Below are 27070 nucleotides of genomic sequence, written 5' to 3' on the forward strand. Positions count from 1 at the left end.
TTAGCAATGCATCCTTCTCCCAGCATCGCTACATGCAGATGAAAGCAAACGTTAATGTATGTTCTTATTCCTCCCTTTTATTTTTACATAAAAGACCGGTGTTTTATATGCACTGTGTCGCACCTTGCAAAGAACAGAGAACTTCCTTCTTTGTATTTGCAACTGCTGTCATTCTATATGGGTGCATTCCAGTTTATTCAATCAGTCCCAACTGACACTTAAGTAGGTTTAATTAATTTATTTAACACATTTAAAAATCATTTTGGCTAATTCTAAAACAAGACCAATGGGACTGTGTTAACTGTAGATTACCTTGGGAAGGTAATTTATTTTATTGATCCTAAACCAGCTTTTAGTTTTTTCCCTTTTGTTTTTGATGTTCTCTATTTTCTTGAATTCACATTTTATCCTATTTCCTTTTTTCTACTTCCTTTTGGTTTATTGTTCTTTCCTTCCTAGTTTCTTTTTATTTATTTATTTATTTTTAAAGATTTTATTTATTTATGTGACAGAGTGACAGAGAGACAGCCAGCGAGAGAGGGAACACAGCAGGGGGAGTGGGAGAGGAAGAAGCAGGCTCATAGTGGAGGAGCCTGATGTGGGACTCGATCCCAGTACGCCGGGATCACGCCCTGAGCCGAAGGCAGACGCTTTAACGACTGCGCTACTCAGGCGCCCCCCTAGTTTCTTTTTAAATTTTAAAAAATTTTTTTATTTTAAGTAAGCTCGAGGCCTAGCGTGGGGCCTGAACTCATGAGCTCAAGATCAAGAGTCACATGCTCCAGCAACTGAGCCAGCCGGGCACTTTTCCTTCCTAGCCTCTTTTTTTTTTTTTTTTTTTTTTAAGATTTTATATATTTATTTGACAGAGAGCACAAGCTGGGAGACAGAGGGAGAGGGAGAAGCTGGCTCCCCGCTGAGCAGGGAGCCCAACCTGGGCTCGATCCCATGACCCCAGGATCATGACCCAAGCCAAAGGCAGCCGCTTAACCGACTGAGCCACTCAGGCGCCCCTCCTATCTAGTTTCTTAAGACCAATACTAAGTTTATTTTTGTCTTACTTTTTAATACTAACGGCACTTGTTTCTAAATTTTCTATGAATACAGCTTTCTATGAATTTGGGATGATACACTTTTTTCCAGCTTTAACCCTTTGTTGAAGATGGAAAAATGTTAAAACGTCAAGCCTATGTTCTTTTTCTCTAAAAGGGAAACTTTTTGTGAAACTGATTTAAGGAACCAAGGCAGATGGTTTAAGGGACTCCGGGCAGGAAGGGCATGTGAAGGGTGACAGAGGTCAGACATAGCCAGGACATTACAGAAGTGCCCTCGTGTCATGACAGGTATCACTGGGGCAAGATGGAGTTAGAGGAAACCCCACAGCAGGGGCCTGTTGTGTCTGGCACTGTGACCTGCAAAGCCCAGCACAGCTCAGCAGACACTCAACAAACATCTGCTGGATAAATGAAAGGTGACTTTCTCCATTGGCACCTACATAGAAAAGGCCACTTTTCCACATAAACCGAATAAAGGAAAAAGATCAGTCAGAGCTGAGGTTGACTTTGATGTCTCAGAAGCAAGGAAAGGAAGAGATATGCTGACACAGAGCATGGGCTCTAAAGTGGAACAAATTCAAATGCCAGCTCTATTAATTAGTCAAGTTGCTTAATTTCTAAAGCTCAGTTTCCTCATAAATAAAATAGGGATAACTTTGGGACTGTTGTGAGGATTAAGTAAAACAATCCACATAAAAGTGCTTAGAGCAGTGTCTGACAGCGTAAGAGTCTGAGATCTGCTAGCAGCCAGTTTGCCCACAGTAACAGGAATCCTAGTTCCAGATCTGGCATGTTTGACTGTTCAGTAGTCTTACTGGTATTCATGGACTCTACAAACAGTCACCTATATAAGCTGATCTCAGTTTTCTCCACCCTCCCATACCACACCAATCGGAGCTGCTGGCTACCCAGCATCACGTGAACAGAACACAGGTCATTAAAGATAATGCGATCTCATCGGATAATCTGTTGAATTCTTTGGGGGTGAGTCTCAGTTACTGTCATGACAATTGGTTTTCCAAGAGGTGTCTAGCAGGCTGTGGTCAGTAAATAATCCAAGCAAACCACAGGCTTCATTCAGAAGCTTTATTTAAAAAAACACCACAAACAGGCCGGCGCTGCTGTGGGCTCGGCATCAGCCTATGTCTGCTGGTGCACACGGCTGTGGTGTTCACAAGAGCCCGTGGACGGATCATATGAAGAGGTGGTGATTAAGGGCCTACCACAGGCGTGGATATGTTTGGATTTCCACGGCGACCCTGCTGGACTGTCATGGAAGTATGCCCAGAATACGGCACATTTCCATGTGATGACTGAAGCCCATCACAAACAAGATCACTCGGAGGCCACAGGATCCTCAGCTGGGATTTCCAGAATTCTTTCAGAAGAGAGAAGCTGGAACAAAAGTCCCCAGCTGTTAGGACACTACAGAAGATTCACCTGGAGTGAGACACGGGATCCGTGAGTGTCAGGAATGTGGAAAATCCTCCAGGCAAAAAGGCAGTCTAACCTTGCGTGAAAAAATCCACATTGGTCAAAGGCCCTTTGAGTGTACCGACTGTGGAAACAGCTTCAAGGCCAAAGGCAATCTTGTTAAACATCAGTGATTACACACAGGAGAGAAGCCCCATCAGTGCAAGGAGTGTGGGAAAAACTTCAGTCAACGAGGGAGTCTGACCATTCATGAAAACTCCACACTGGACAAAACCCTGTGAGGGTGTTATTTGTCAGAGAAGCTTCAGGAATCAAAGTAACTTTGCTATTCATAGAAAAGTTCAAGTGGTGAAAAGCCCCATAGATGTTATCGGTGTGGAAAAGCCTTCAGTCAGAAAGGAGGTTTCATTGTTTACATCAGAGTCCATAAAGACCTGAAACCTGAAATCGAAGAGTTTCCACACCAAGGGGGAACTGAACCGTACCTGACAAGATCCACACAGGAGACAGACACCCTATCTGTGTGACCCATGTGGGAAAAGCTTCCTCAGAGAGGTAGTCTGGCTGTGCATCTGCAAAGCTTCTCTCAAAGACTCACCCTCTGACCACTCTCTTCTTCTTCCTCTGCTTCTTCTTTTTAAGGATTTTATTTATTTATTTGAGAGAGAGAGAGACAGAGCACAAGCAGGGGGGAAGAGGCAGAGGGAAAGGGAGAAGCAGACTCCCTGCTGAGCATGGGGTCCTGATCCCAGGACCCCGAGATCATGACCTGAGCCGAAGGCAGATGCTTAACCAACTGAGCTACCCAGGCACCCACTGACCACTCTCTTCAAAGGAAGTTCTCTTTATTAATTAAAAGTACAAAATCCTCAGATCAAGCAACCTATCCAATTCCATGGAATGAATGGAGACTCTTTCAGAAAGACCATCATAGGGCAAACTGACTTTTCTCCTTACCCTCAAACGAATATGAAAAATAAATGCCGTTTACTATAGAAAAATAAAAATTAAAAAAAATTTAAATACCACAAATAGCAGATAAGCAACTATTTCTCTAAATGCAGGTAATAAAATATACATTTACCCTTAAGAAAAAATACCATGCCACAAAACTTATTTGAAATGGATGACTACTGGTCCCTAGGATGGGTGGTTTTTATACTTTTTCTTCCACCAAACTTTGAACTCTTGACTCATATGACAGACAATATGCTTTCCCTCTTCCTGTGAAATACCATCAGTAGTTGCTCAAAATATCTTCTACAGAGACAGGAAGTCACATGAAGTCCTAAAATCACTCAAATGCTTTTCTGCTTAATCATTCTACAATCAGATTTTTTTCTAAGCATTTAAACATGATTGTTTAAAGTCAGTTTTACTTCCCAAGTGTTCCAGAGAATCCACGGTATTTTAGTATGTGCAGTTACATTAGATATAAGCCACAGTTTTCAAATCTACGTTTTAGGGGCAGATATCAAGATTCTTAGAGAAAAAAAATTTCAACATGAAAACAAAATACTAGATCCATGGCAAACACAAATAGCTACCATTTACTATCTTGACTCTCTGGATATGAGTATATTAACTCCTAAACTGTGGTCAATCTAAGTCAAAATTAGAAGTCACTACTGGGGGGCGCCTGGGTGGCACGGCAGTTGAGCGTCTGCCTTCGGTTCAGGGCGTGATCCCGGCGTTATGGGATCGAGCCCCACATCGGGCTCCTCCGCTGGGAGCCTGCTTCTTCCTCTCCCACTCCCCCTGCTTGTGTTCCCTCTCTCGCTGGCTGTCTCTATCTCTGTCGAATAAATAAATAAAATCTTAAAAAAAAAAAAAAAGAAGTCACTACTGGAAACAAAATTAATTTAAACTAGAAACTCAATTAAAGGAAAACGAAGCCAGTTATCATGCTTTAGAAAATCTCAGATTTGTAAGTTCTCATTCATTCATTCAATATTTATTTCTTGAGTGCTTGGGTCCTTGGGATACAAATATAAACAGAATACAGTGTTGGCCACTGATGGAGAGAGAAACTGGGACAGGTAATTCCAGTGAAGAGTAGTAAGTACTTTAAGAGGTTTCTACAAAATGCTGTGGGAACAGACAAATGCCCTTCTTGCAAACTCCTTTACAAATAAGAACACTGATAAATTCTGCCAGCTAACAAGCAGGTCTACAAACAGGAAAGAGAAACACTTAATGCTCTCTGAACCCCCATCTATTGATGATCAATCCCAAACAAGCCATGTAATCTCACTGTGCCTTGGTTTACAAAGCTATCAAATGTCCAATGTGTGCGAATGAGGGACTGTCTCACAAGAATATCGTGAGCAACACAACTTTGTGAAGTGGCCTCTTATTTGCCATATTCTAAGTTAAGCAGCTTATTTTTTTTAAAAGATTTATTTATTTGAGAGAGAGAAGGAGTGAGTGAGCAGGGGAGGGGCAGAGGGAGAGAGAGAGAGATTTAAGCAGACTCTCTGCTGAGAATAGAGCCCAATGAAGGGCTCGAACCCAAGACCCTGAACTGAAACCAAGAGTTAGCCGCTTAGCGGACTGAGCCACCCAGGCGCCTCAAGCAGCTTATTTATAAAAAGGTAAATATGACTAATTGGTATTTACCAAGTACAAATTTAGCCCTGACTTGAAAATCAGCTGTGAAATGAAGGTGCTAGCTAAGTATTTTCTATTACCTCAACTAGAGAGTCAACTCCATTTGGGCTAGTTCTTCCGGGTAAGTCTCCCATAGACAAGGGTAACACCTTCCTGCCCTGTTTTTACCCACGGGTCCTAACTGCACCTCTTGTCATACTTTACAATGTGACTCCTCCCCTTCGAGGGTATGTGACAGCTATACTGAAAACCCTCTAGTTCTTTAACAATCTTTAGGAGTACCTACTATGTGTCAGGCACTACCCTAAGTGCTGGGGATATGAACACGAATGACATACAAAGTTTCTAGACTTTCATGGAGCCTAAATTCTGGTCAGGGGAAAATGGACAATGAACAAGTCAGTAACTGAGAAGAACGATTTAAGTAGTGTAGAGGTCGAGGAAACAAAACAAAACAGGGTGATGTGACAGTGCCCGTGGAGGGTCTTTAGGTGGGGTGATGGGGAAAGGGTCCCGAGGAGGTGACCTTTGAGCCAAGGCTCGAATGACTACGAGGCACCCATCATGGGAAGACACAGGGGCAGAACATTCCAAGCAGAAGAAACAGCAAATCCCAAGGTGCAGATGAGTCTGGGGTTTAGGAAAGAGCATGGAAGCCAGTGTAGCGGAGTGGAGTGAGGCGGAGGGACATGTGGAGGGAGAGGGGCTCCGAGAGGGTGGGCAGGGTCCAGAGCACGTGGGCCCTGTGGGTCCTGGGAAGGAATTCAGAGTTTTATTTGAACGCAGTGGGAAGCCCTATTAGACAGCAGTGTCACCGCCAACTCTACAGCACCAGGAACACGGGCTGGCACAGACTGGAATGGACTGGAGGGTGTTAAATACAGCTGTTACAGGTTCTCTAAGCTAAATAAACGTCGTGGTTTCTTTACCCCCTTTATGCCATCAATCTGAGTTTCCCAATCTATAACATGACAGTAAATGAAACCCCTTAGAAAATTAACACGACGAGCACAGCGGATGTAGAACAGATACTCTCTCATAAACTCCAACTCTCCTGAGAACAAACAGGTAAAGAAAAGATGACATAATTACGAAGACAATGGTTAAAAGAAGAAAAAGTTATGCTTGACTTGCGTGTTAGCTCTTGAAATTTATCTTCCCTTCCCAGGAAGACAAAAGGGGGTGTGGAACAGGGGGTAACCTGTTACATCAGAGTGTGGGCAGAGAACTACTAACTTTTTCATACAAACTTATAAGTACTAAAATCAGGGCATTTTGAACTAGGAGCATGAATTCCTTAAACAAAAATTTAAGTAAATAAATAGTGAATTGATAAATAAAACGTGGTATATCCATAAAAGAGTATTTTAGCCATGAGAAGCAATGAACTACAACATGGTAAGCCTTCAAACATAATTTATGTGGAAGAGGCCAGACACAAAAAACTCTGTTATACAATGGCATTTATACAAAATGTCCAGGAAAGGCGTATGACAGAAGGCAGATCAGTGATTGCCCGGGGCTGGAGATGGGAGTGGAAGCGACTTGCCAAATGGTAAGAGGGAACTTCTTGGGGTGAGAGAAATATCCTAAAACTGGATTGTAGTGACTACATAACTCTATACATTAAAAATCACTGGGGTACCTGGGTGGCTCAGTCAGTTAACAGTCTGCCTTGGGCTGAGGTCATGATCCCAGGGTCCTGGGATTGAGCTCCCTGCTCTGGGGGGGAGCCTGCTTCTCCCTCTCCCTCTGCCTCTGCCTCTGCCTCTCTCTCATGAATGAATAAATAAAATCTTAAAAAAAAAAAAAAAAAAAAACTCTTTGCCCAAACTCCTGGGCCCTTAGATGGACTCTAAGATAGTCTGGTAATTCTGCTTAAAGATTTCATGAAAGCAATACTAAGAGTTAGAAGATGGGATCTAGTAACAGTCTTTTCAACATTAGACTCAGGCCCGGGCAGTAGTCAATCTTTCCTCCCTCTGAGTCCCACAGTAGGACAGGGTGATCTGTGACCAGAAATTCCTGAGCCCCAGGAGCCTACACAAAGTTCTCAAGGCTGGAGAGATACCAGCTTTGATATCTGTAAGATATCTTACTTTTGCAAAAAGAACCTAATGTCATACCAATTAGCCAGGCCCAGGGACTGACCCCTGGAGAAAACTCTCCCAACACCGCAAAAACAAAACCACTGGTGCAGACACACAGGGCACCACCACGGGTTTTATGCGGAACCAGCATCAGCAGATCTACATTTTAGACGCACCACTCCATCATGGTGTGGAGGACAGACCTGGGGAGAGACGGGCTAGTGGCAGGGAGAGCGCCATGGACAGTGGCGTGGACAGTGGCGTGCCAGTCCAGGGGAAGGTGAGGTCATGGAGGACAACAGAGCTGGAGAGAGGAAGGGGGAGGCAGAAACCAAAGAAATGAAATCTGATGGGCGGATGGATGGTTTTATGCATTCCCGAGCCTCAGAAGTAAAAACACACTTATTCTACCCTCTCACAACAGAGAGCAGCGAGCCGGGCTCTAGAGATGTTTGCACCCACCATGAGCTGCTAAGATATGACTACTGACCCTGTCTGTGTGCAAAGAGGTGGCCGCAGCCGGAGTCAGCTTCTCACCAGAACTGAGAGGCTCTCTGCATTTGCCTGAGCAAAATCTATTGTGCTGGAAAAGATCGCCATCTTCAGACAAGGTCTCCAAAAAGAATTTTTAACATAATGTGAACAACCGGAGTCTTCTTAACTTTGAGGCATACAAAGTAACAGATCTTTCTGCTAATAGCTACTGTCCTATCAAGGTACAGAGAGGTCATAGTAAAGAACAGCTTCCCCAGAGCCCAAGAACCCACCCAGGCAGATGACGCACAAATGTCCAATGTAAGGGCAATGTCACAACCAGACTCGTAGATCTCGTAGTCACTGGTAAGAGGACTGAGAAAAACAGAAGAAATCAACTTACTAGAAAGGGCATATCTGTATGTTGTTCATGTAAACATAAAACGGTAATGGCTAGCTGGACCATAATCTGGCTGCGTATTACAAGTTTAAATGTTTATATATTCCTCTACACAGAAATTTCATTTCTGGGGAAAACAATGCGAGCAATCTAATGTCTATGATTAAATTAGGTACAGTACTTCCAAAGAGCGTGACACCAAATAGTAACATTATTTTAAACAGAGCTATATTTACTAGCATAGAAATGCCTTGAATCTACAGAAGTATATTGTGAAGTGTGTTGACATTAAATGATCCTACTACGTGCATGTTTTTTTTTAATTTTTTATTTATTTATTTGAAAGAGTGAGGGACAGCCAGCGAGAGAGGGAACACAAGCAGGGGGAGTGGGAGAGGAAGAAGCAGGCCCCCCAGCGGAGGAGCCTGATGTGGGGCTCGATCCCATAACGCCGGGATCATGCCCTGAGCCGAAGGCAGATGCTTAACCGCTGTGCCACCCAGGCGCCCCTACGTGCATGTTTTAAATTAATAAGTTACAGATAAATCTCACAAACATAACATCGAACAAATCAAGACACACATGAAGGAAGTATACCCTGGATGAACTGTAGTTATTTAAGGTTCAAGCACACACAAAATAAACCTTATGAATAAAGGTCTTTTTTAATTCTCAGGAAGACTCCTCTTTCACAGTATTCAAAAGCCCTACAGATCTACACTGCAAGATTCTTCCTATAAGAGCTCTGGGAGTACCTTGTAAGAAAATACCGCTTGTCGTTTTAAAAATAAAATGCTGAAAAGTCTCCTCGTTTACAGTCATAAGCTAAGAATTCATCACAGAACATACAGTCACAGACACGGAGACAACCATGTTGGAAACACAACAGCTGGAAGTTGGTCACCTTTCTCAAGAACCTGACGTCACCTCCATGAAATATCAAATCTACCCAAAAAACACAGTGAGACCATCTCAAAAAAAAACATTCAGGGCAATTAGTTAGCCCAGAGATTCCCAGTCTGCAAAGAGTTATGCTTCTGAAAGCCCAGCAAACCACAGCATAAAGCAATCTTCAGTGAGTCCCATGCAGTATTCATGAGGACAAACGGGAGCACAGAGAGGCCGGAGAGAGACAGGAGGGACACAGATGGATTTGTTACAAGCAGCTCTGAGGCCCCTCCTCGAGCCTCTAGATATTAAACCAAAATCAGCACAACTTACTCTACGGCTAATTCATCCCACGGTGACTGTGAGCATAAGGTGCAGGGGCGAGGTGACAAGGGGGCGCTTCTGCAAGCCCTGACTGCCTTCCTGAGACACACGTGCCTAATTCAGTCATAGCTCTGGAGCTCCTACTTGGATCTTACACAGGTCGTTTGGCTCAATATCATACCCGATGCAGAAGCCCACTTTCTTGCTCTTCCTGCAATGGGAGGAGGAAGCGAAGTTACACAGGGCGAGGGTTTGGAGAAGGCAAGCTCACCTCCTGTCTTCTCTGCACTGGTTCAACATGGCAGGAGCCATGAGCTCCCTGTGGGCAGGACCGGAAAAATTCTAGACCAAACCTCACATAAGAGGGATCTAATGACCAAATTAGTTTCACTGGGATTTTGGTAATCAACAGCATTTTTCTTTAATCAGGAAAATTCCAAATAAAATATTTTAGATTTCTAAACCTAATTTCCTTAATAAATTAATCTTGAAGTAAAAATGTTTCGTATTTCTAAATCAAAGATTTCTATTAAACAGAGCAGCATGTTAAAGGAGAAAAAAGCATCGGAACTAGGACAAGAGGACATGGTGAGACACGAACACATTTATCACACACTATACAACCTGAGGCAAGTCGTATCTCTTCCCTGGGCTTCAGTATTCTAAGCAAAAGGAAACATTCGGTGACCTCAAAAGAGGTTTCTAGAACCACAGCATTTTAGAGCTCTCCCTTTCTAGCTATAAAATGCTGTGGTTCTAAGGTACTCCTGTAATTTCTCCTAAAATACTAACCAAAGGCAGTAAATCATTTTATCACTTCCAATAACACTCTCATATGACTTCAGATTCTCATAGATTCAAATGAAATTCTGTTGCAAGTATGCTAGTTTTGAACATGTCATTAAAATTTTCCTAGAAATACACCATTCGAACCTCTACAATCCAACCGGCATCTGCAGATTCTCCTCCTTTCTTCCTATAAAACTGGAGGAAGTTTCCCTCTCTTAATCAAAGGCCACGCAATCCCCCTGTGTGTGAGCTGGGGATGCCACCTCTTTGAGGAACCTCACCCATCACTGATCCCCCCTCTCTACTGTATCTTTAACCAGCTCCTTGAGTCTAGCTCAGTTTAGCTACAATATAAATACTCCAGACCCTGCCGTCTTGAAAAAAAAAAAAAAAGAAAGAAAAGAAAAGAAACAAAATCTTCCTGAGACCCAACACTCCTCCAGCATCAGGCTGACCTCTGTGCTCTCCTCCAACTTTCAACCTCTTCAAAGAATGGTCACCTTCAACCCGTTCTTATCCACCTCCAATCCATTCTTACAAAGCAGCCAGAGTGGTCTTCCCAAGCTACAAATCCAACATCACTCTCATCGTTCTTAATGAGAACAGTCTGCCCTCATAGGTCCCACGGCACTTGTCCCTGCAGACACCACATCGTTAACTAGTCTCACCTCCCACCACACACTCACTGCATCTGGGGAAAGACACTGGCCTTTCCCCCAAACATGCCAAAGCCTTTCCGTCTCAGGAAGTCTGCCCTCCCTCAGCAAGAAGGCTCCCTCTCCCCACCAGCACTTCCTGCTACCAGGCCAATTCCTATCCTTCAGGTCTACTTTAATCATGACAGCCTCCTGGAAGCCTGTGGCTGTCAGTTAAACCATGCTGACCTTAGTCATTTCGGCTGTCTTAGCAGCCAAGCAGTATGCCACTGGACCAATATTTCAATCAACTGTTTGTCACATCGGCTGGCGGGAAGGGAGAGCTTCTTGCTTTGAAAGTGTGCCCTGTCCTTTCTCGAATGGGAAAGAAGTTGTTTACAGATAAGCACTTAAGACAGCATCGCATACAATTGGCAATCTAACCTACAAAGCAGTCCTGTGCTGAGGTCGTAGGTTTCTGCTTTAACCAAAGTTCACTAGGTAAGTATGGGCCATAACCCTTAAATGTGTCTGTGCCCCTTAACCTGGTAATTCCACCTCTATGAAGTTATCCTACGAAAGTAAGATATATACACGGCAAAAATTTTTAGAGGCATTCATGGCAGCAGTATCTATACAGCAAAGAAGAAAAAAAAGCAAGCATCACAACTCCCGATCTCGGGGTAGTGAGTTCAAGTCCCATGACGGGTGTAGAGATTACTTAAAAATTAAAAGATACCCCCTCCAAAAAAAGGCATCAAAAAGCCTTTGTTGCCACAAAAGAGCAGATGTACCAAATTCAAAACTGGGACAGCAAGTGAACGTCAGCTGAACAATGGAGATTGAGCTCCCTCACACGGAAATGCTGTTTTAAAAACGCTCTAAGTTCTGATGCATCAACCTTTGAAATTCATGATGATTGTAACTGAAGAGGGAACTTACTGACCTTGAAACTAAGGGATCCAGAAGGAACCCCTTGAAGGTATGAGGTATCAATGGGTCCCCACAGGTATGTGAGGCCTCCTGGATTCATGGAGGGGCTAGGGGCCTGAGAGGCAGAAGTCCTGGGTTTTAAGTCTAAAATCTGCTGAGAACACACCATGTGATTAGTCACTTCATTTCTCTGGGCTTAAGCTTCCTTATCCATAAAACAACAAAATCACAAAAAACACTTCCAATTTTACAGTTACACTAACAATCATCAGCTCTCCACAACAGGCGCCAGAGTAAAAAGAGCACAATTTAAATTACAGGTCCACCCCTCTTTGGGAGCCCTTGGACTCTCGACCCCACCCCTCTGAGCCTCGGTCTCCTTCTCAGTTCCACGGGGCTGCTCCAGAGCACTGTGGAAACAGTACATGAGACACATGGTACACTAAGGGCTAACGGCTCTTCTTGTCCCCCCGCGGCACGCCTGGAAGCTGCCAGGCCTGGCGGAATTTGACAGCTGCTGAACAGATACAAGGAAAGGCAGAGCAGCGGGTCAGAGGCTGCTGACCAACTTCAGGCCCTACACTGAACTGACTCGAGTGTGGGGAGAGTGAAATAGTAAAGCTTTAAATTTTCATCAGGGAGAGAAAGAGCTACCACTGCTGAGCGTTCGCGTATCCCAGGCACTGCTAAGAATTTTATATGCATTATCTCATTTAATCCTCTCAATGATGCTAGGAGGTCAGTACTATTATCGTCTCACTCTTACAGATGAGAAACCTCGGAAGTTAAAGAACTCGCTGGGGTCACGAAGGCAGAGCTGGGGCTCAGCTTGTGTTTTTAGCACTGCGACACTGGCCTCTTGTTTAAAACAAAGAACAAACTGGGGCGCCCGGGTAGCTCAGTTGGTGAAGCACCTGCCTTTGGCTCAGGTCATGATCCCAGGGTCCCAAGATGGAGCCCCACATCGGGCTCCCTCAGCAAGGAGCCTGCTTTTCCCTCTGCTCCTCCCCTCTTCTCGTGCTCTCAAATAAATAAATAATCTTTTTAAAAAATAAAGAACAAAATCACTGGTGTAAATTCAGAGGCTCTAGAACATACAGTGCAGACCTTACACGTTGTGTTTCTTGCTTATTAGTAAATAGAAATGACTATTCACTTCGTTCCTCTTTGTAGATCTCAAGCAGACAACCCCTAACTCATATTCAAGCAAATAACTCCTAACCTTAAAGGAAAATAAACTGGAGATCATTTCAAAGGCAGAGAAATTCTGAAATAACATCCTATGATGTCTGAGTTTTTCAGGACCCCTAAGAAGCAGGATCTTATATACACCCACACACCATCCTTTTTTTTTTTTTAGATTTTTATTTATTTATTTAACAGAAAGAGAGAGAGAGCACAAGCAGGGGGAGCTGCAGGCAGAGGGAGAGGGAGAAGCAGACTCCCTACTGAGCTGGGAGCCCGATGCGGGGTTCCATCCCAGGACCCCGGGATCATGACCTGAGCTGAAGGCAGACGCTTCACTGACTGAGCCACCCAGGCACCCAACCACACACCATCTTTACAGCAAAAATTACAAACCAGGGTGAAAAACTTTTATAAACACATCCAAGTCCACTTCTGAGCTTGTTTTGCCAAGTAACAGTTACAAGTAATAACCTCAACATTCCTTTGGCTAAACTGGTAGATAGAATCAGAACCAATCATTGCAAACTTATGCTCATACTATGCTCAAAAGACATAGCCATGTTCACACGTAAACCAAACACTAGAAAAGCTGATTAATTTCTCTATAAATGAGCGGTCCCTCTAGAACAGACTCCGAGCCTGTATGTGTGCATTTCAACCATTCATCAGTTCAACACAATGACCTCAGAATGTTTCTGGACTCACCAATACTCTGTCTCCAATTTTGAGCTCTCTCTCTCCTTTCTTGATTGAACCGGCCTCTGAGAGGTTGGAGATAGATTCACTGGCAGTTTTTGTAAGGTTGCTGATCTGAGACGCAGCTGAAGGTTCCTTTGCTGTTGGCTGGGATGATTTATGGGGGATGTTTGAAGGGGCTGCTGGGGAGGGGGTCATCACGCTGGCTGCGGAGGAGGACAGAGGCGAAGTCGCTCTGGAAGCAGGCGTTGTCTGCAGGCCGTTAGCTTCATCTTCCGCCTGCACCTTCCTTGTCAACTTCGAAGGGCGGGTGAATATGCCCTTTAGAGGCTCACACTGGAAATACCGAACTCCTGCCACCGAACCATCATTCTTGCCTATGGGTTCATCTAAAACAATCCCGGCCCACTGGCCTGGTGCAAACTGGGTTTCTCCCAGAAACTGGATGAATCCAGGCTTATTCCCATTCACCCAAACTCTCTCCCCAACTCGAAAGTCATCTACAAATTCCTCCTGTGCCTCAGAGGATGGGGCGTTTGATGCTTTCTCACTGGATGTTGTTCTTTCCACTGGAGCTACAACTGCAAACAGAAGAAAGGATCAGAAAAGCCTCAATTTCATATTCAAGCAGGCAACTCCTAACTTAAAAGAAAATAAACTGGAGAAAGCCCAAAGGAACAGGAGCAGTCACAGCTCTTTTAAGGTATTCTGTACATCTGTCCTTCTGTCCTTTTTTTTTTTTTTTTTTTTAAGCAAGGAAGCCAAAATTACTTGACCTATCAGAGCGCCTGGCTGGCTCAGTCGGAAGAGAGTTCGAGCCCCATTGGGGTGTAGAGATCACTTAAATCAATAAAACTTGAAAAAAGAAAAAGAAAAAAGGACTTAGTTCATCGGTACCATTTTCAATGCTGTTGAAACTCAGTGAGCCAGTAGTATTTAATCCTTATTGGCAGTTAAGACTGGAAAAAGTCAAAGCAAGGGGGAAAAAGGTCCCTTTACTAAAGTTCATAACACAGGTCTGCTTTCATGCTTTCCTCCACCCCCCACCCTGCACATCATGAGCAAACACCTTCCGGATCCCCGGAGATGGGCTCTATTCCTGCATGTGAGTAGTCAGGGAAGGCTGACAAGTCCAGGACCTTGGACCCAGAGATTCGCAATCAGGTTTGAAGGAGGAGGAGATTCAGTGCTACAGCCCTGCCATCTCATTCCAAGACCAACAAATAAACCCTATTCCTTTGCTGGCAGAGATGGAAATCACAGCAAGGAGAAAAAGAAAAAGATAGCACCTGGCCCAACTCCCTGCTTAGGCAAGACGACTTTATGCAATCTCTACCTTGCAGTAAAAGCAGAAGTTATATTTTGCCAGAAATGTGATATTTACACCAGAAACTCAAGCATTCGACCAGCAACCATTTACTAAGTATTTGGTATGAACCGGCAAAGAAAGCCCACATTCTTAAGCACTCTACTATTTATTAGGCATATTGTGATCTTAGGTGTTACATGACCTGAGTTCAATTTCTTCATCTGTAAGGGGAAAGTAGTATCTATCTTAAGAGTTTTATTAAATGAAATAATGTATTTATTCATGCTGCCCCTTCCTATGAGTTTCTACCACTCCGGCACTCGTCCCAGGCATTGTTCTCACTAGGGGACAAAGCAAGACAGCACAGTCCATGCCCTTATAGAGAGCCAAGAGCTTAGAGGTGTGGACACAGACAGTCAAGAGACACACCAGGTAATTTCAGGTGATATCAGTGCTGTGGCAGAGACAGTGTCTTTAGGCAGAGCAGTCAGGGAAGGCCTCCTGGAGGAGGTAACATCTGGCCTGAGGCCTGATCAACAGAAAAGAGTGAATCATGAGTAGATGGGGAAACAGAGTAGTCTGGCCCACCTACAGGGGGTGCTGAACATCCCTTTACCCTACCTAGAAGAAGAGACTGGCATTTCAGTTTGTGGTCCGTTTTTTTGTTTTGTTTTTTCATTTTTTAGAAGACAATAAATGCTCTCAAATCAAACAGATAATAATCTGCCAAAGACAGGCCAGCCCTGTCAGTTTTTTAGAATCTATTCAGCTTTGTACATGAACAATTCTTCCTGACAGGGTGCTGCAAGCATGAGTTTCTGAAAAACAATCTTCATAAAAGTGCTCAAACAGGCAACGATTTCGTTTTAAGCATCTAAGTTTTACTGTTTATAAGCTGCCTTATTCTTAATAACACCATGTAATGTGTGGCAAGTACTGCTGAGGAAACCAAGTTGAATTTCTCATGATCCCCTGCACTTAAGGACTTTACATGCTAAGGGGTGTGCATAAAAAATGCTAAAAGTGAAAAAGACAATTCTAAAATGTGGGGCATGAGTATGACCATGGAAGGGTGTGAGGAAGGGGAGACATTTGAATGGGTCCTAAAGAGAGGAAGGATTTTGAGGGGAAGGAGAATAGGAGACACCACAGTAAAGCTTTCCTCTAAGATGTTTTATGGCCTCCCTCATAAGACCCCGGTTTTATCCTGATACACAAAATGTAAATAATTTGAGATCTTCACTCAATCAACAAACATTTAACGAGTTCCTGTTATGAGCCAGGCAATGTTCTAGGTATGTGCGTAAATTTAGGCAGTGAAAAAACACTACAAAGATCCCTGCCCTCGTGACATATCAATGAGGTTTTATGGAAAAATCTGAAGAAACAATGTTGGACTTAATATTTTGCAGTGGACACCTGACTCTCTGGAATGGCTGATAACCTATCTAATAGCATATAAACCACATGAAAAGACCAGAATAGCAAGCATCAGATACGTTCTCCTGACTCTCTTAGCCTGCTCCCTTGAAACCAAAGGACAACTTCAGATCACTTACTGTCATCAAATCTTTTAAGCCAGATTCACCTTTGTTTTCTCTACAAATCCCTAAACCCCAAAGAGAAAGGCCCAGATGAGTTTAGGAAGGCACAGACAGAAAAACAAAATATCTTAACATTGTAAGGATTAAATACTGAAGTTACTTGACAACTATTTTAGCACCTTGCACTAAATTAACTAAGAGCTCTTCATTAAGATTTTTAGATACAGGGGGCACCTGGGTGACTGAGTCAGCAGTCAGTTGAGCAGCCAAATCTTGATTTTGGCTCAGGTCATGATCTCTGGGTCCTGGGATCGAGCCCTGTGTTGGGGGTCCACACTCAATGGGGAGTCTGCTGCAGGATTCTCTCTCTCCCTATACTACCCTTCACCCACCCCTTCAAATAAATAAATCTTAAAAAAAATATTTTTAGGTATAAAATTCCATATTTTTTAAAGATTTATTTATTTTAAAGAGAGAGACAGCAAGAGAGAATGAGCAGGGAAAGGGGAAGAGGGGGAGGGAGAGGGACAAGCTGACTCCCCACTGAGCACATAGCCCTACATGGGCCTGGATCTCAGGACCCTGAGATCATGACCTGAGTCGAAACCAAGAGTCCGAATGCCTAATCAACTGTGCCACCCAGGTGCCCCTAAAATTCCATGTCGTTTAGTTAAAGCTTCTTCAAATATTTTCAAAAATAAAGTCGTTTAAAGGCTGTCTTTTAAAAGTCTCCAAATAGGATTCTAATTTAGATATAAATCATAAAGCCTTACCAGCAGCAGGTGTCTTCAAGGCTGTGCTTCCAGGCTTCAGGATCTTGGTAGGGGCCTTGAGCCCACTTGGTTTTAACATACTCATTGTCGTTAGTATGTCGGAGCTGTTCTTCCCTTGCCTGTTGCCACTATCTTGCCCCAAACATTGATACAACTGTGGGTGTTTCTATGGTGAAGTCAGTCTCTGGGTTAAATCTGAAAGAGAAAAATAAAAACAGAATTTAGAATCTACGGAGGAAGAAAGTAGAAATAACACCTATTATTAAAGCAGCTTTCACGAGCTAAACTCTTCCTTATACATGATGACAAACTGTCTCCACACTGAACCTAGGAAACGATAAAAACAGGAAGATGCTGCTGAGATAGATTTAGAAGCAATTTACTACCTGCTTAGTTGAGCCTAGAATACATTCACTTCTCTTTACCTAATATTACCAGCTTGGTACAGTGCCTAAAATCCCACAGTCCATCCACATAAGGGGGTTCCAAAAAATGTGCCCAAATTTAGTGGCAGGAGAAGAAGGGAGCTTTCAGTTTTTACTTCATTCATTTCTATATTTTTGAAGTTCTGTGACCAAAGCCTGTATAAACCGTGTACTTTTTTAAGTTCACAGAATTATGCAATGCTTAATATAAAACCATATACTCACATATACTATGAGACTAGAGAAAGGTTCAAACTCTGTAAGAAAAAGATGTATCTGGGAAGTGCCCAAGGAAAAAAATTTGTTTTGTTCTGTCCATAGAAACACAATATACTTCTGATTTACTCAAGAGCAGGTATGAACCTTGGGGCTCAGGCAAAATAGGATCTTGTCTTAACTCTCTTTAAGAGGAAAAAGACACTTGATGTAATGAACACTGAGTGTTACCTGCAATTGATGAATCACTAAATTCTACCTCTGAAACTAATTTTAAAAATTAAAAAAAAAAAAAAAAGAGGAGAAAGGCTTTGGGATTCTGGAATATGGGGAAAGATTTCCAGATTTTACACCTAAAAACAGAACAATTCAATCAAAGAGAAAACTGCTATTTATTGACTCTCTGTCAAATGATTGTGTTTTTGCACTTTTCTCTGCTAGTAGAGCTTGGATGATGAGGCACCGATGTTACTCTGCCATCCTCTCCTCTTACAAGCAATGACAAGCATCAGCAAAAGTATCTGGCCAGGGATGACAGAGGAGCCTGCTCTGGCCCCAGAAGTGGGCTGAATGGTGCAGACTGCCCCCACTCCCAACACACATATATCCATCCAGAACCTGTGAATGTGGCCTTATTTGGAAAAAGCCTTTACAGATGTAATTCAGTTAATGATCTTGAGATGAGATCATCCTAGATGACCTGGGTGGGCCCTAAATCCAATGACAAGTGTCCTTATTAGAGGAAGAGAACACATCAAGGAGGTGCGAGAATGAGGGAGGCAGAGACTGCAGTGATGTGTCCAAAGCCAAGCATGGCCCACAGCCACCAAGAGCTCAGGGACAGGCATGAGCTGAGTGCTCCCTCAGGGCCTCTGGTAAGAACCAACCTGCCGGCACATCGCTTTTTGACTTCTGGCCTCCAGAACGGAGAGAACACATTTCTGTTGTTTGAAACCCTCTAGTTTGTGATCATTAGTTAAGGGGGCCCGAGGAAACTAATACAGTCACACCAGTTCTTCCGTTCAAAGATAATCAGACTGAACAGAAATCATACCAAGACGGTTGCCTCATTAGGCTCCATTTGCAGATTCCCCGTGGTTCTTAAAAGGGTCCAAAATGGTACGAGGTGTTTTTAAAAATGTCAGAGGTAAGTTCTGTGGTTTTGAGAAGACTCTGATTAACAGAGAAAGAAATGCTGTTTCCTAGAAGGCAGTGATTGCCAATCCTGACTATTAATACAAAATTCCTAGGCTCCTTTCTATCCCCACGATCATCATCCCTGCCACGATGGTGTGCCAGGGCAGGTGGTGGATTCAGGGTCAGGTTTGAAGCCATTTGCTTCACTATCAGACCCTCACCATCCACAGCCTGTAAGTTACAAGCAGATTTCCTGGCTCTTGCTACCGTCTTAGATGGAAGGTAATGGCTGAGTCCCCTCTAACCTCAGCTGAGAAGACTATTTACTTGTACGGAGAATTTGAGAAGGGTGGGGACAGGCGAAGGGCAGAAGCTGCTGTGGGGCCTTGTTATTCTGTGCCTACTCTCCACCCTGGCCCAACATCATAAGGTGAAAGGGTCAGGTAGGTAAGAGCAAAACAGAGAGAGAGAGTACAATGGTCCTGGGGAAGCTATTATATGGTAAGAAAAGAGGATGACGTGCTCCTTAAAATACTTTCAGGCAGAACAGTGAGTTCTTGGGCTCTGGTCAAGCACTCCTCCCTAAAGAGAGATTTTGAAAACCACCACAATCAGCAACTCGGAAGCCTCAGCCAATTTCAAATTTTGCAGCTCAACACCTGAGCTCACAAAAATCTGACCATCTAAAAGCCTCAGCCTAAGGAACAGAGCATGTGGTTATTATGAACCTAAGAATAGCAATAAACCCGAAGTCTAGGACTTTGTGGTCTAATGTGAACGCCTCTGCCTCTTGGTCCCTCCGAGTCATCTGAATCCCAAAGCAGGGAGCTGTGACCAAGATATAACAAAGGAGAGTCTCAATAAAAGAATTAGGAGCAACACCAGCAACGCTAGGCTTTTAAATCTTCCAATCAAGTTTCTTCTTCATGTATTATTAATGAATGGCATGTCGGGCTTGATTTAAAAAACCAATTCCCTGAAAAACAAAAGATCAAAGTTTTGGTCATGGTACCCACAAACTGTAATGACCAAGAAGCAACATCTCTGTGTAGCCTTTCAAGGTCAGTGACGGTCACTTTAAAACTAATCAATTCCAAAACATGAAAAAGGAAAAGGGGAAAAAAAAAAAAAGATGTACTTGCCTCACTAATATGCTGAGCGTAGTTGAATTTCTGATGTTTGTGCTTACTAAATCTCAAGACTTTTGAACCTAAATAAGACAAACTGCCCATCTCCTCTATCCTCCGAACATGTAAGGACCACAAAACATAGATTATCATCTAGAAATAGTTTTTATGCATATTATTGCCCCATCTGAGGCTTACAATTCTGTGGATCAGTTACTATTATCCTTTCTTAACAAATGAATTAACACCTCAGAAATGAACATGCATTTCCTCATTTGTTGATGATCTATTGCCTGAGGTCACTTGCCTAAGCAGCACAGGTGTGAACGGCAGGCCTGATTCCACAGTCCAAGTTCTTCCCACTAAACCTAACACTCAAACTTAGGAGGGACCGCACATCACAATTAAAAACGTTAGGACTCATCTTACTAAAATGACCTACATGTGTACAGCACCAAGAGTGCCCAAAGCACAAAGATAAAACTGTCTTATCTGCATTTTAAAATAACTGTGAAGGTAGGTGAACAATTGTCAGTATGGCCATTCCTGGTCAAAGAGAATGAAAGTCCGAGCAGTTAAATAGCTTTCTCAAGGTCACTCAAAGAAGTGGTGGCTCTTTGGGGAGGCTGGGTGGCTCAGTTGGTTAAGTGTCTGACTCTTGATTTCAGCTCAGGTCATGACCTCAGGTCATGAGATCGAACCCCACATTGGGCTCCTCGCTGAGCATGGAGGCTACAAAGGATTCTCTTTCTCCCTCTCCTTCTGTATGGCATATGTACACACACACCCATACTGATTTCATACATATAATTTGATACTTAAAAAGTGAAAACACACCAAATGAAGAAAGGTGATCATGCATTGCCAAACTAAAAAGAAGTATATATAACCCAGGAAGTCCAGAAAAAGGAAATTAAAAAGAAAATGTCAGGGCACCTGTGTGGCTCAGTTGTTAAGCGTCTGCCTTCGGCTCAGGGCGTGATCCCAGCGTTCTGGGATCGAGCCCCACATCAGGCTGCTCTTCTGGAAGCCTGCTTCTTCCTCTCCCACTCCCCCTGCTTGTGTTCCCTCTCTCACTGGCTGTCTCTATCTCTGTCAAATGAATAAATAAAATCTTTTAAAAAAATGTTTATTTTATGGACACTGGAAAAAGGTTCTCTGGAAAATAAACAAGGGTAGTCTATGGAGAAGGAGGAATCAAGATTGCAAAAGCTGCATGAAAATCAGCATTAAGGATATCTGAAACAAGGCTCCAAAATTCCACACTCAGATAAAGGTTTGGGTCTCCAATAGCAACCAAAGGGAATGGTGTCTTTTGGTATTTCTCTCACTATAAATACACAAAGTTATATTTTATAAACCATAATCTCTAAATTTATTATGATTCAAGAGTCTCACCTGTGAGTAAACAAATTTTAAAAATTGAGTTTCTGAACTCACAGAGTGGAGTGTAAGCTCACCAAGGTAGGAGTGGCAAAACTATGCCATTCTGCCAACTCTGACTTTCAGTACTGTAACACCGTGGTTCTCAGAGTGAGGTCCATGCACTCTTACGGCACCCTGAGACCCTTCAGGGAAACAGAACTATCTGCACAGTATCACTAAGACATTTTTTGCCTTTTCCACCTCGTTGATGTTTCCACTGACGGTGCAAAAGCGCTGGTGGGCGTGGACTGTAGGCGCCGTGTCAGCGCAATGAGAACACAGTTCTCTGTATGCTCTGCCACCCGTACTTGCAGGAGGGGGAGAAGCCACTTTCACGTAACAGTGTGAAGCACTTGGTGTAGCAGAAAAACGAATCATTTTATTGTATTTCAACCCTTAAATACGTGCCCTTTTTTTTTTTTAAAGATTTTGTTTATTTAACAGAGAGAGAGAGAGACTGAGCAGGAGGGAGAGAAGCGAACCTGAAGCAGACTACGCACTGAGCGCGGAGCCCAATGTGGGGCTCGATCTTAGGACTCTGAGACCGAGCCGAAACCAAGAGTTGGACGCTTAACCAACTGAGCCACCCAGGCGCCCCAAATACGTGCCTTTTTAATACTCTGCAAAATGGGAAGCTCGCATGAAGCACGTCTGCTGTGAGCCGCTGCACCGCGTCTCAGAGAAAAACGTGTGCAAAGAAGCTGCAGGCTCAGTTAGCCACGTTTTTCATAGAATGTCAATTTTACTTGAAAAAATGACTGATACACTGTGGTTACTGAGCTGTGGGTATCTGGCAGGTATTTTCTTGAAAATGAACTATGTGACCCAGTCACTTCAAGGAAAACAACTCTTTGTTGACAATGAGAGATTTTAAGCTTTCAAGGGAAACTTGGAACCTTGGAAAACATATCCTCCACTGTGAGCCTGACAGCTTCCCAATACTGAAGTCTTTGCTAATGAGATCAACGGTATTAACAAATGTAATTTTTGCGTAGTATATAATGAAATGTGTCAATATATGGAAATGTGCCTCTCCACGAATCAATATTTTTCAACCTACAACGCATGTTACAAAATCATCAAAGCACAAAGTAGACCAACGGATTTTTATGTAATGATAAAAGTTCATTCATACAGTTTCAGATGTCACTTTTATGAAACTACAACCTATCAAATTTTGGGAGTAGTATCAAAGAAGAAAATCCATAATTATCTGAAAATGCTCTTAAAATACTTTTTTCCTCTCCTCTTCATCTGTCTGAGGCCAATTTTCTTCATGCACATCAATGGAAATAACTTCTCACTGCAGATCACATGCAGAAGCAGCTGCCTTCTATTAAGCCTGTCTTCTATTACAGACAGATTCGCAAAAAAGTAAAAACAATGTCATCTTCGCTCTAAAGTTTTTGTTTTAGAGAAAGTTATTCATTAAAAGTTTATGTAATGTGTAATGGGTTTATTATAATTCCGGATGAACTGATATTTTCAGCTTTAATTTCTAATATGGTAAACATCAATGGATAAAACCTAAATAAAGAAAAGCTCAATTTTTAAGAAGGTAAAAGGGTCCCGTGGGAAAAAAGTGCGAGAACTGCAGGTATATTCATTTGTGCCTTACATTTAGAGTTGCAAAGGTTGAAAAGCCCCATCCCCCAAGGCCTTCCAGAAGCATGTGTTTCTGGTTCAGATATTTACAGACGAGGATGCCAAGTTAGCAAATACAGAATTTACTACTGTATTACCACTGGCGCAGTGTAGTGCCGGGGGCTGAGTGATTCAACCGAAGTTACAATTTGTAGGAAGACGAGAAGTAGGTACATAAAGCAAAAAGAACACAATTATGCGCTAACACTGGGGCGTTTATATACGTAAACCAGGCACTGCTCTAAGGCAGTTTATCAATGGACTGTATTCTAAATCAGTGGCTCTCAAAATGTGCAACAGCAGCAGCATCACCCGGGAACCTGTTAGAAATGCGAGTTATCGGGCCCCTGCCCAGACTTACTGAAACTAACTCTGGGGGGGGCCCAGATTTTAGGCCCGCCTGGTGATTCTGAGGCTTACGTCTGACAACCACTCACTGCTGAAAGGGTGGTAAGAAAAGTCCCCTGTGTTTCATTTTCTCAGTTATATGCGCGTGAACCATTCAGGTGTCCGATTCCCTAAATACCACAACAGAGGCCTGGGCACTTCAGTCCCCTACGCTATTGTTTCAGACGGTTCGCTCAGCCTTGAATGCCCTTTCTAAGTCTGGTTATCTCCATCTGCTGAAACCTTACGCAAGGGCAAACTCAGGCATTCCTCTGCCCCACAAAACCTTCTCCAATGCTCCCCAGTGAATTGTGCCCACCCTGCAATCTCCCACAGCAGAGTCTCTAGTTCGTCCTAGCACCTGGCACACTGAGCTGTGTGTGTAGTCCACGCATTCCCCCAGACTGTAAGCGCCTTGCAGTCACTGTTATATTCCCCACAGTACTTTATAAACAATGCTCATTAAATAATATGAATGAGGAAAACAGCCTCAATTGTTGAAATAACTCTACAAACCAGGTCGGGTGTATCAGTATTTAAAAAGTTATACCTGGGGTGGGGGGGGGACCTGGTGGCTCAGCTGGAAGAGCACACGACTCTTGATCTCAGGATTGTGAGCTCGAGCCCCACAGTGGGTACGGAGATTACTTAAATAAACAAAGTCAACAAGCACCCTGGTGCTTGCTACAGGTGACAGAAAAATACATGTCCCAGACGTAAGCTCAAGGAATATATAATGTAGTTATACATTATAGAAAAGACCCACATACACATGAAAAATAACTAAGAATACAATATAGCTTATGAGAAATACCAAACCATGTGACAATCCGGGAAGCGTTTTCGGAAGACGGAAGGGTGGGGCGGATTAAAGCAGAAAGACGCGGCTCCACCGCAAGGTGGGATTTCAGCGAGGGCTCAAGGGAAAGTACGCGGTTGCGCAGGTGGTGGCAGTCAGGATTTTTAAAAAGGCAGAGAGTAAGACTCCAGAGAAGATATAAAGCAAGTAAGACAGTGAGAAGCCTGCTTTGACAAACGTCAGATTCTTGTAAGAAATCAAGTTAGACAAGAGCCTTAGAGTTCAGTCTAAGAAATTTACTATGATCAGCTTTTACTTGTCTTTCACCTCAAGGGAAAAGCCTCCTTTACTTCAAGATTCTAGTGGTAGGAAATGAAAGCTGTCCAGAGTTTCCTGTTAAACCCTGAATTTATGTCGGTTGTTCATCTCAGTTATCTTAACCTGGCTACCACTGTCAAGCAAAGATTTAAACCAAGGGTTGGCAGGCTTTTTCTAGTGGCATGCCAAGTCTTCACCCACTCCAACCATGGGTCCAAGTAACAGTCAGGGGCTGCCAGGATAGGTCTTAAATTTCAGGGAAGAGGAGCCATGAGCATCTGAAGTCAGTGATCAAAATGGAAATACAAAGGACAGTTCTCACCTCAAATCCTTCGGATAACACCTTAGCAAGGATAAATTTGGAGAGGCTATAAAAATTAGATACGACTGAAGACAAATGACAAACTCTGGCCTTCTCTACTACTCTGCACACGGGTGGCAGAGACCAGATGTTCCTTGACCTACTCTGCCTTGATAACATGAACATTTATAAAGGGAAACCTCACTAACATGGAGTCAGGAGGCCAGAAGGGGGAGCTCTCAAGCAGTACCAGTCAGAATTGTGGAGGACAGACCCAACAGAACCGTCCACAGGAAAGAATCATCAATTACAGAAGAGGTACACTGCATCTCCTCCAAGAATCGACTACCCCACTCAGCCAAAATGAGAAACAGTCATGACCCTGAACTCTTGTGTTTCTCCAATGGACCTTCCTCAAAAACCACCCTTCCCAACTTCCTTCTCCATAAAGTAACACGCTTCTCCTTACTTTGTTGGACTAGCCTATGCTTTTTGCTATGGCTTGCTTGCCCCGAAACGCAATTATCTGCTATTCCCAAATAAACTCATTTTTTGCTGGTAAAAGAACTTGAATTTTTAAGTTTTTTATGGTATCTTACTATCAACTTCTCACACCAGACTGTAAGTCATACTGAAAGCTAAATATTCTAGATCTGCACTACCCAGTATGGTAGTCACTAGCCACATGTGCTGCTTAAAGTTTAAATTATTTTAAAATGAAATAAAAATTCAGGGGCACCTGTGTAGCTCAGTCAGTTGAGCGTCTCACTCTTGGTTTCAGCTCAGGTCATGATCTCAAGGGTCATGAGATCATGCCCCACATCAGGCTCTGGCCTCAACTGGGAGTCTGTTTGGGGTTCTCTCTCTCCCTCTGCACCTGCCCGGATTCACGTGCACACACACTCATGCACGCAGTCTCTCTCTAAAAATAAATCTTTAAAATGAAATAAAACTTCAGCTCATCAGTCGCAACAACCCCATTTCGAGTGCTCAACAGTGCAATATATAGAACAATTTCTACCATCAAAGAAAGTTCTAGAACCTCCTCCATCCAGGGAGGATCTACTTGCCAAATGTAATCTCCTGAGGAAATTTTAAGGTTATCTGAATTATACTGCTTTAGTCAAACTATTTTTGACTCCTCTTTTAGAAATAACTCCAGACACAGTTTATAAGTTGTACTTTATCGGTGACCCAATGTAGTAGTGGCCATCTTAATCTCTCAAAGCTTTTCATTGGATATGGCTCTAAAACACTACTGGCTGTTTCCAAAATCTGAATTTAAAAAAAAAGTTAAAATACAATGTGCAACTACTCAACATAGCAAAAATGTATCCAAAGCACATACATAATTCTAAGAGTTGTAAGAATTACTAATGGCTCTATCACTGTAACAGATGAACAACACTTCCCTACATGACAAAACCTAAGTTCAGGTGGTTTCTTTTTTTTTTTTTTTTTTTTCCATTTATTTTTAAAAGCCAGTCACATTATTTTATAATCTCAATTTCCAAACTATAATGTTGCAACACAGACTACATACTAACCCCAAGAATCCTATATTTACACCACTGACTGATGCCATAGTTCTAATATCTTTTATTTTTTTATTTTTTTATTTTAACGATTTCTAATATCTTTTCAAGCCAAGAACCATTTGTTGTTGTTGTTTTGGGGTTGTTTTGGGGAGAGGGGGAGAGGGAATTTCAAACAGACTCCATGCCTAGCACAGAGCCCGCTGAGGGGCCCGATCTCACAACCCTGAGATCATGACCTGAGCTGAAATCAAGAGTCAGAAGCTTAACCGACTTGAGCCACCCAGGCACCCCAAGCCAAGAACCATTTGTAAAATATTTATCTCTAGAACTCACTTCTGAACGGTCAAAAATAGCTACTATTTTGCGTATACTTCTCAAATGGGAAACGCAGGGAGGGAGATCTTCTTCCAAGCACCAACTCCATACCAGACGGAAGGACTCCAGGATATGTAAGAGCCTGAGCTACACAATCCCTTCCGACTCTTCCTTCTCCGTACGAGGTTCACTATTTCACCTAACAGGAAGCTTTGTTGCTAATCATCAACACTAGAAGAACAGGGGTTTGGGTTTTGGTTTTGGTTTTCTTTTCCCTGTGTAACTTACCGGTTTAT

General features: G+C 42.9%; 1 protein-coding gene across 4 annotated transcripts in view; it reads right to left on the reverse strand.

Moving 5' to 3' along the window:
- Nucleotides 1–27070, reverse strand: part of CLIP1 (CAP-Gly domain containing linker protein 1) — a 116880-nt gene that overhangs the window by 66693 nt on the left and 23117 nt on the right. For all 4 annotated transcript variants that reach the window (XM_040619984.1, XM_040619983.1, XM_008688854.2 and 1 more), the window contains 2 exons: nucleotides 17143–17337; nucleotides 13526–14097 (listed from right to left, as the gene is read on the reverse strand). In XM_040619984.1, the coding sequence (XP_040475918.1) occupies nucleotides 13526–14097; nucleotides 17143–17227 (657 nt within the window). In that variant the 5' untranslated portion in view covers nucleotides 17228–17337. Of the gene's footprint in view, nucleotides 1–13525; nucleotides 14098–17142; nucleotides 17338–27070 lie in introns of those variants that run through there.

The sequence above is a fragment of the Ursus maritimus genome, unplaced genomic scaffold (genome assembly GCF_017311325.1).
Source record: "Ursus maritimus isolate PB19 unplaced genomic scaffold, ASM1731132v1 scaffold_33, whole genome shotgun sequence".
NCBI classification, from domain to species: domain Eukaryota; kingdom Metazoa; phylum Chordata; class Mammalia; order Carnivora; family Ursidae; genus Ursus; species Ursus maritimus.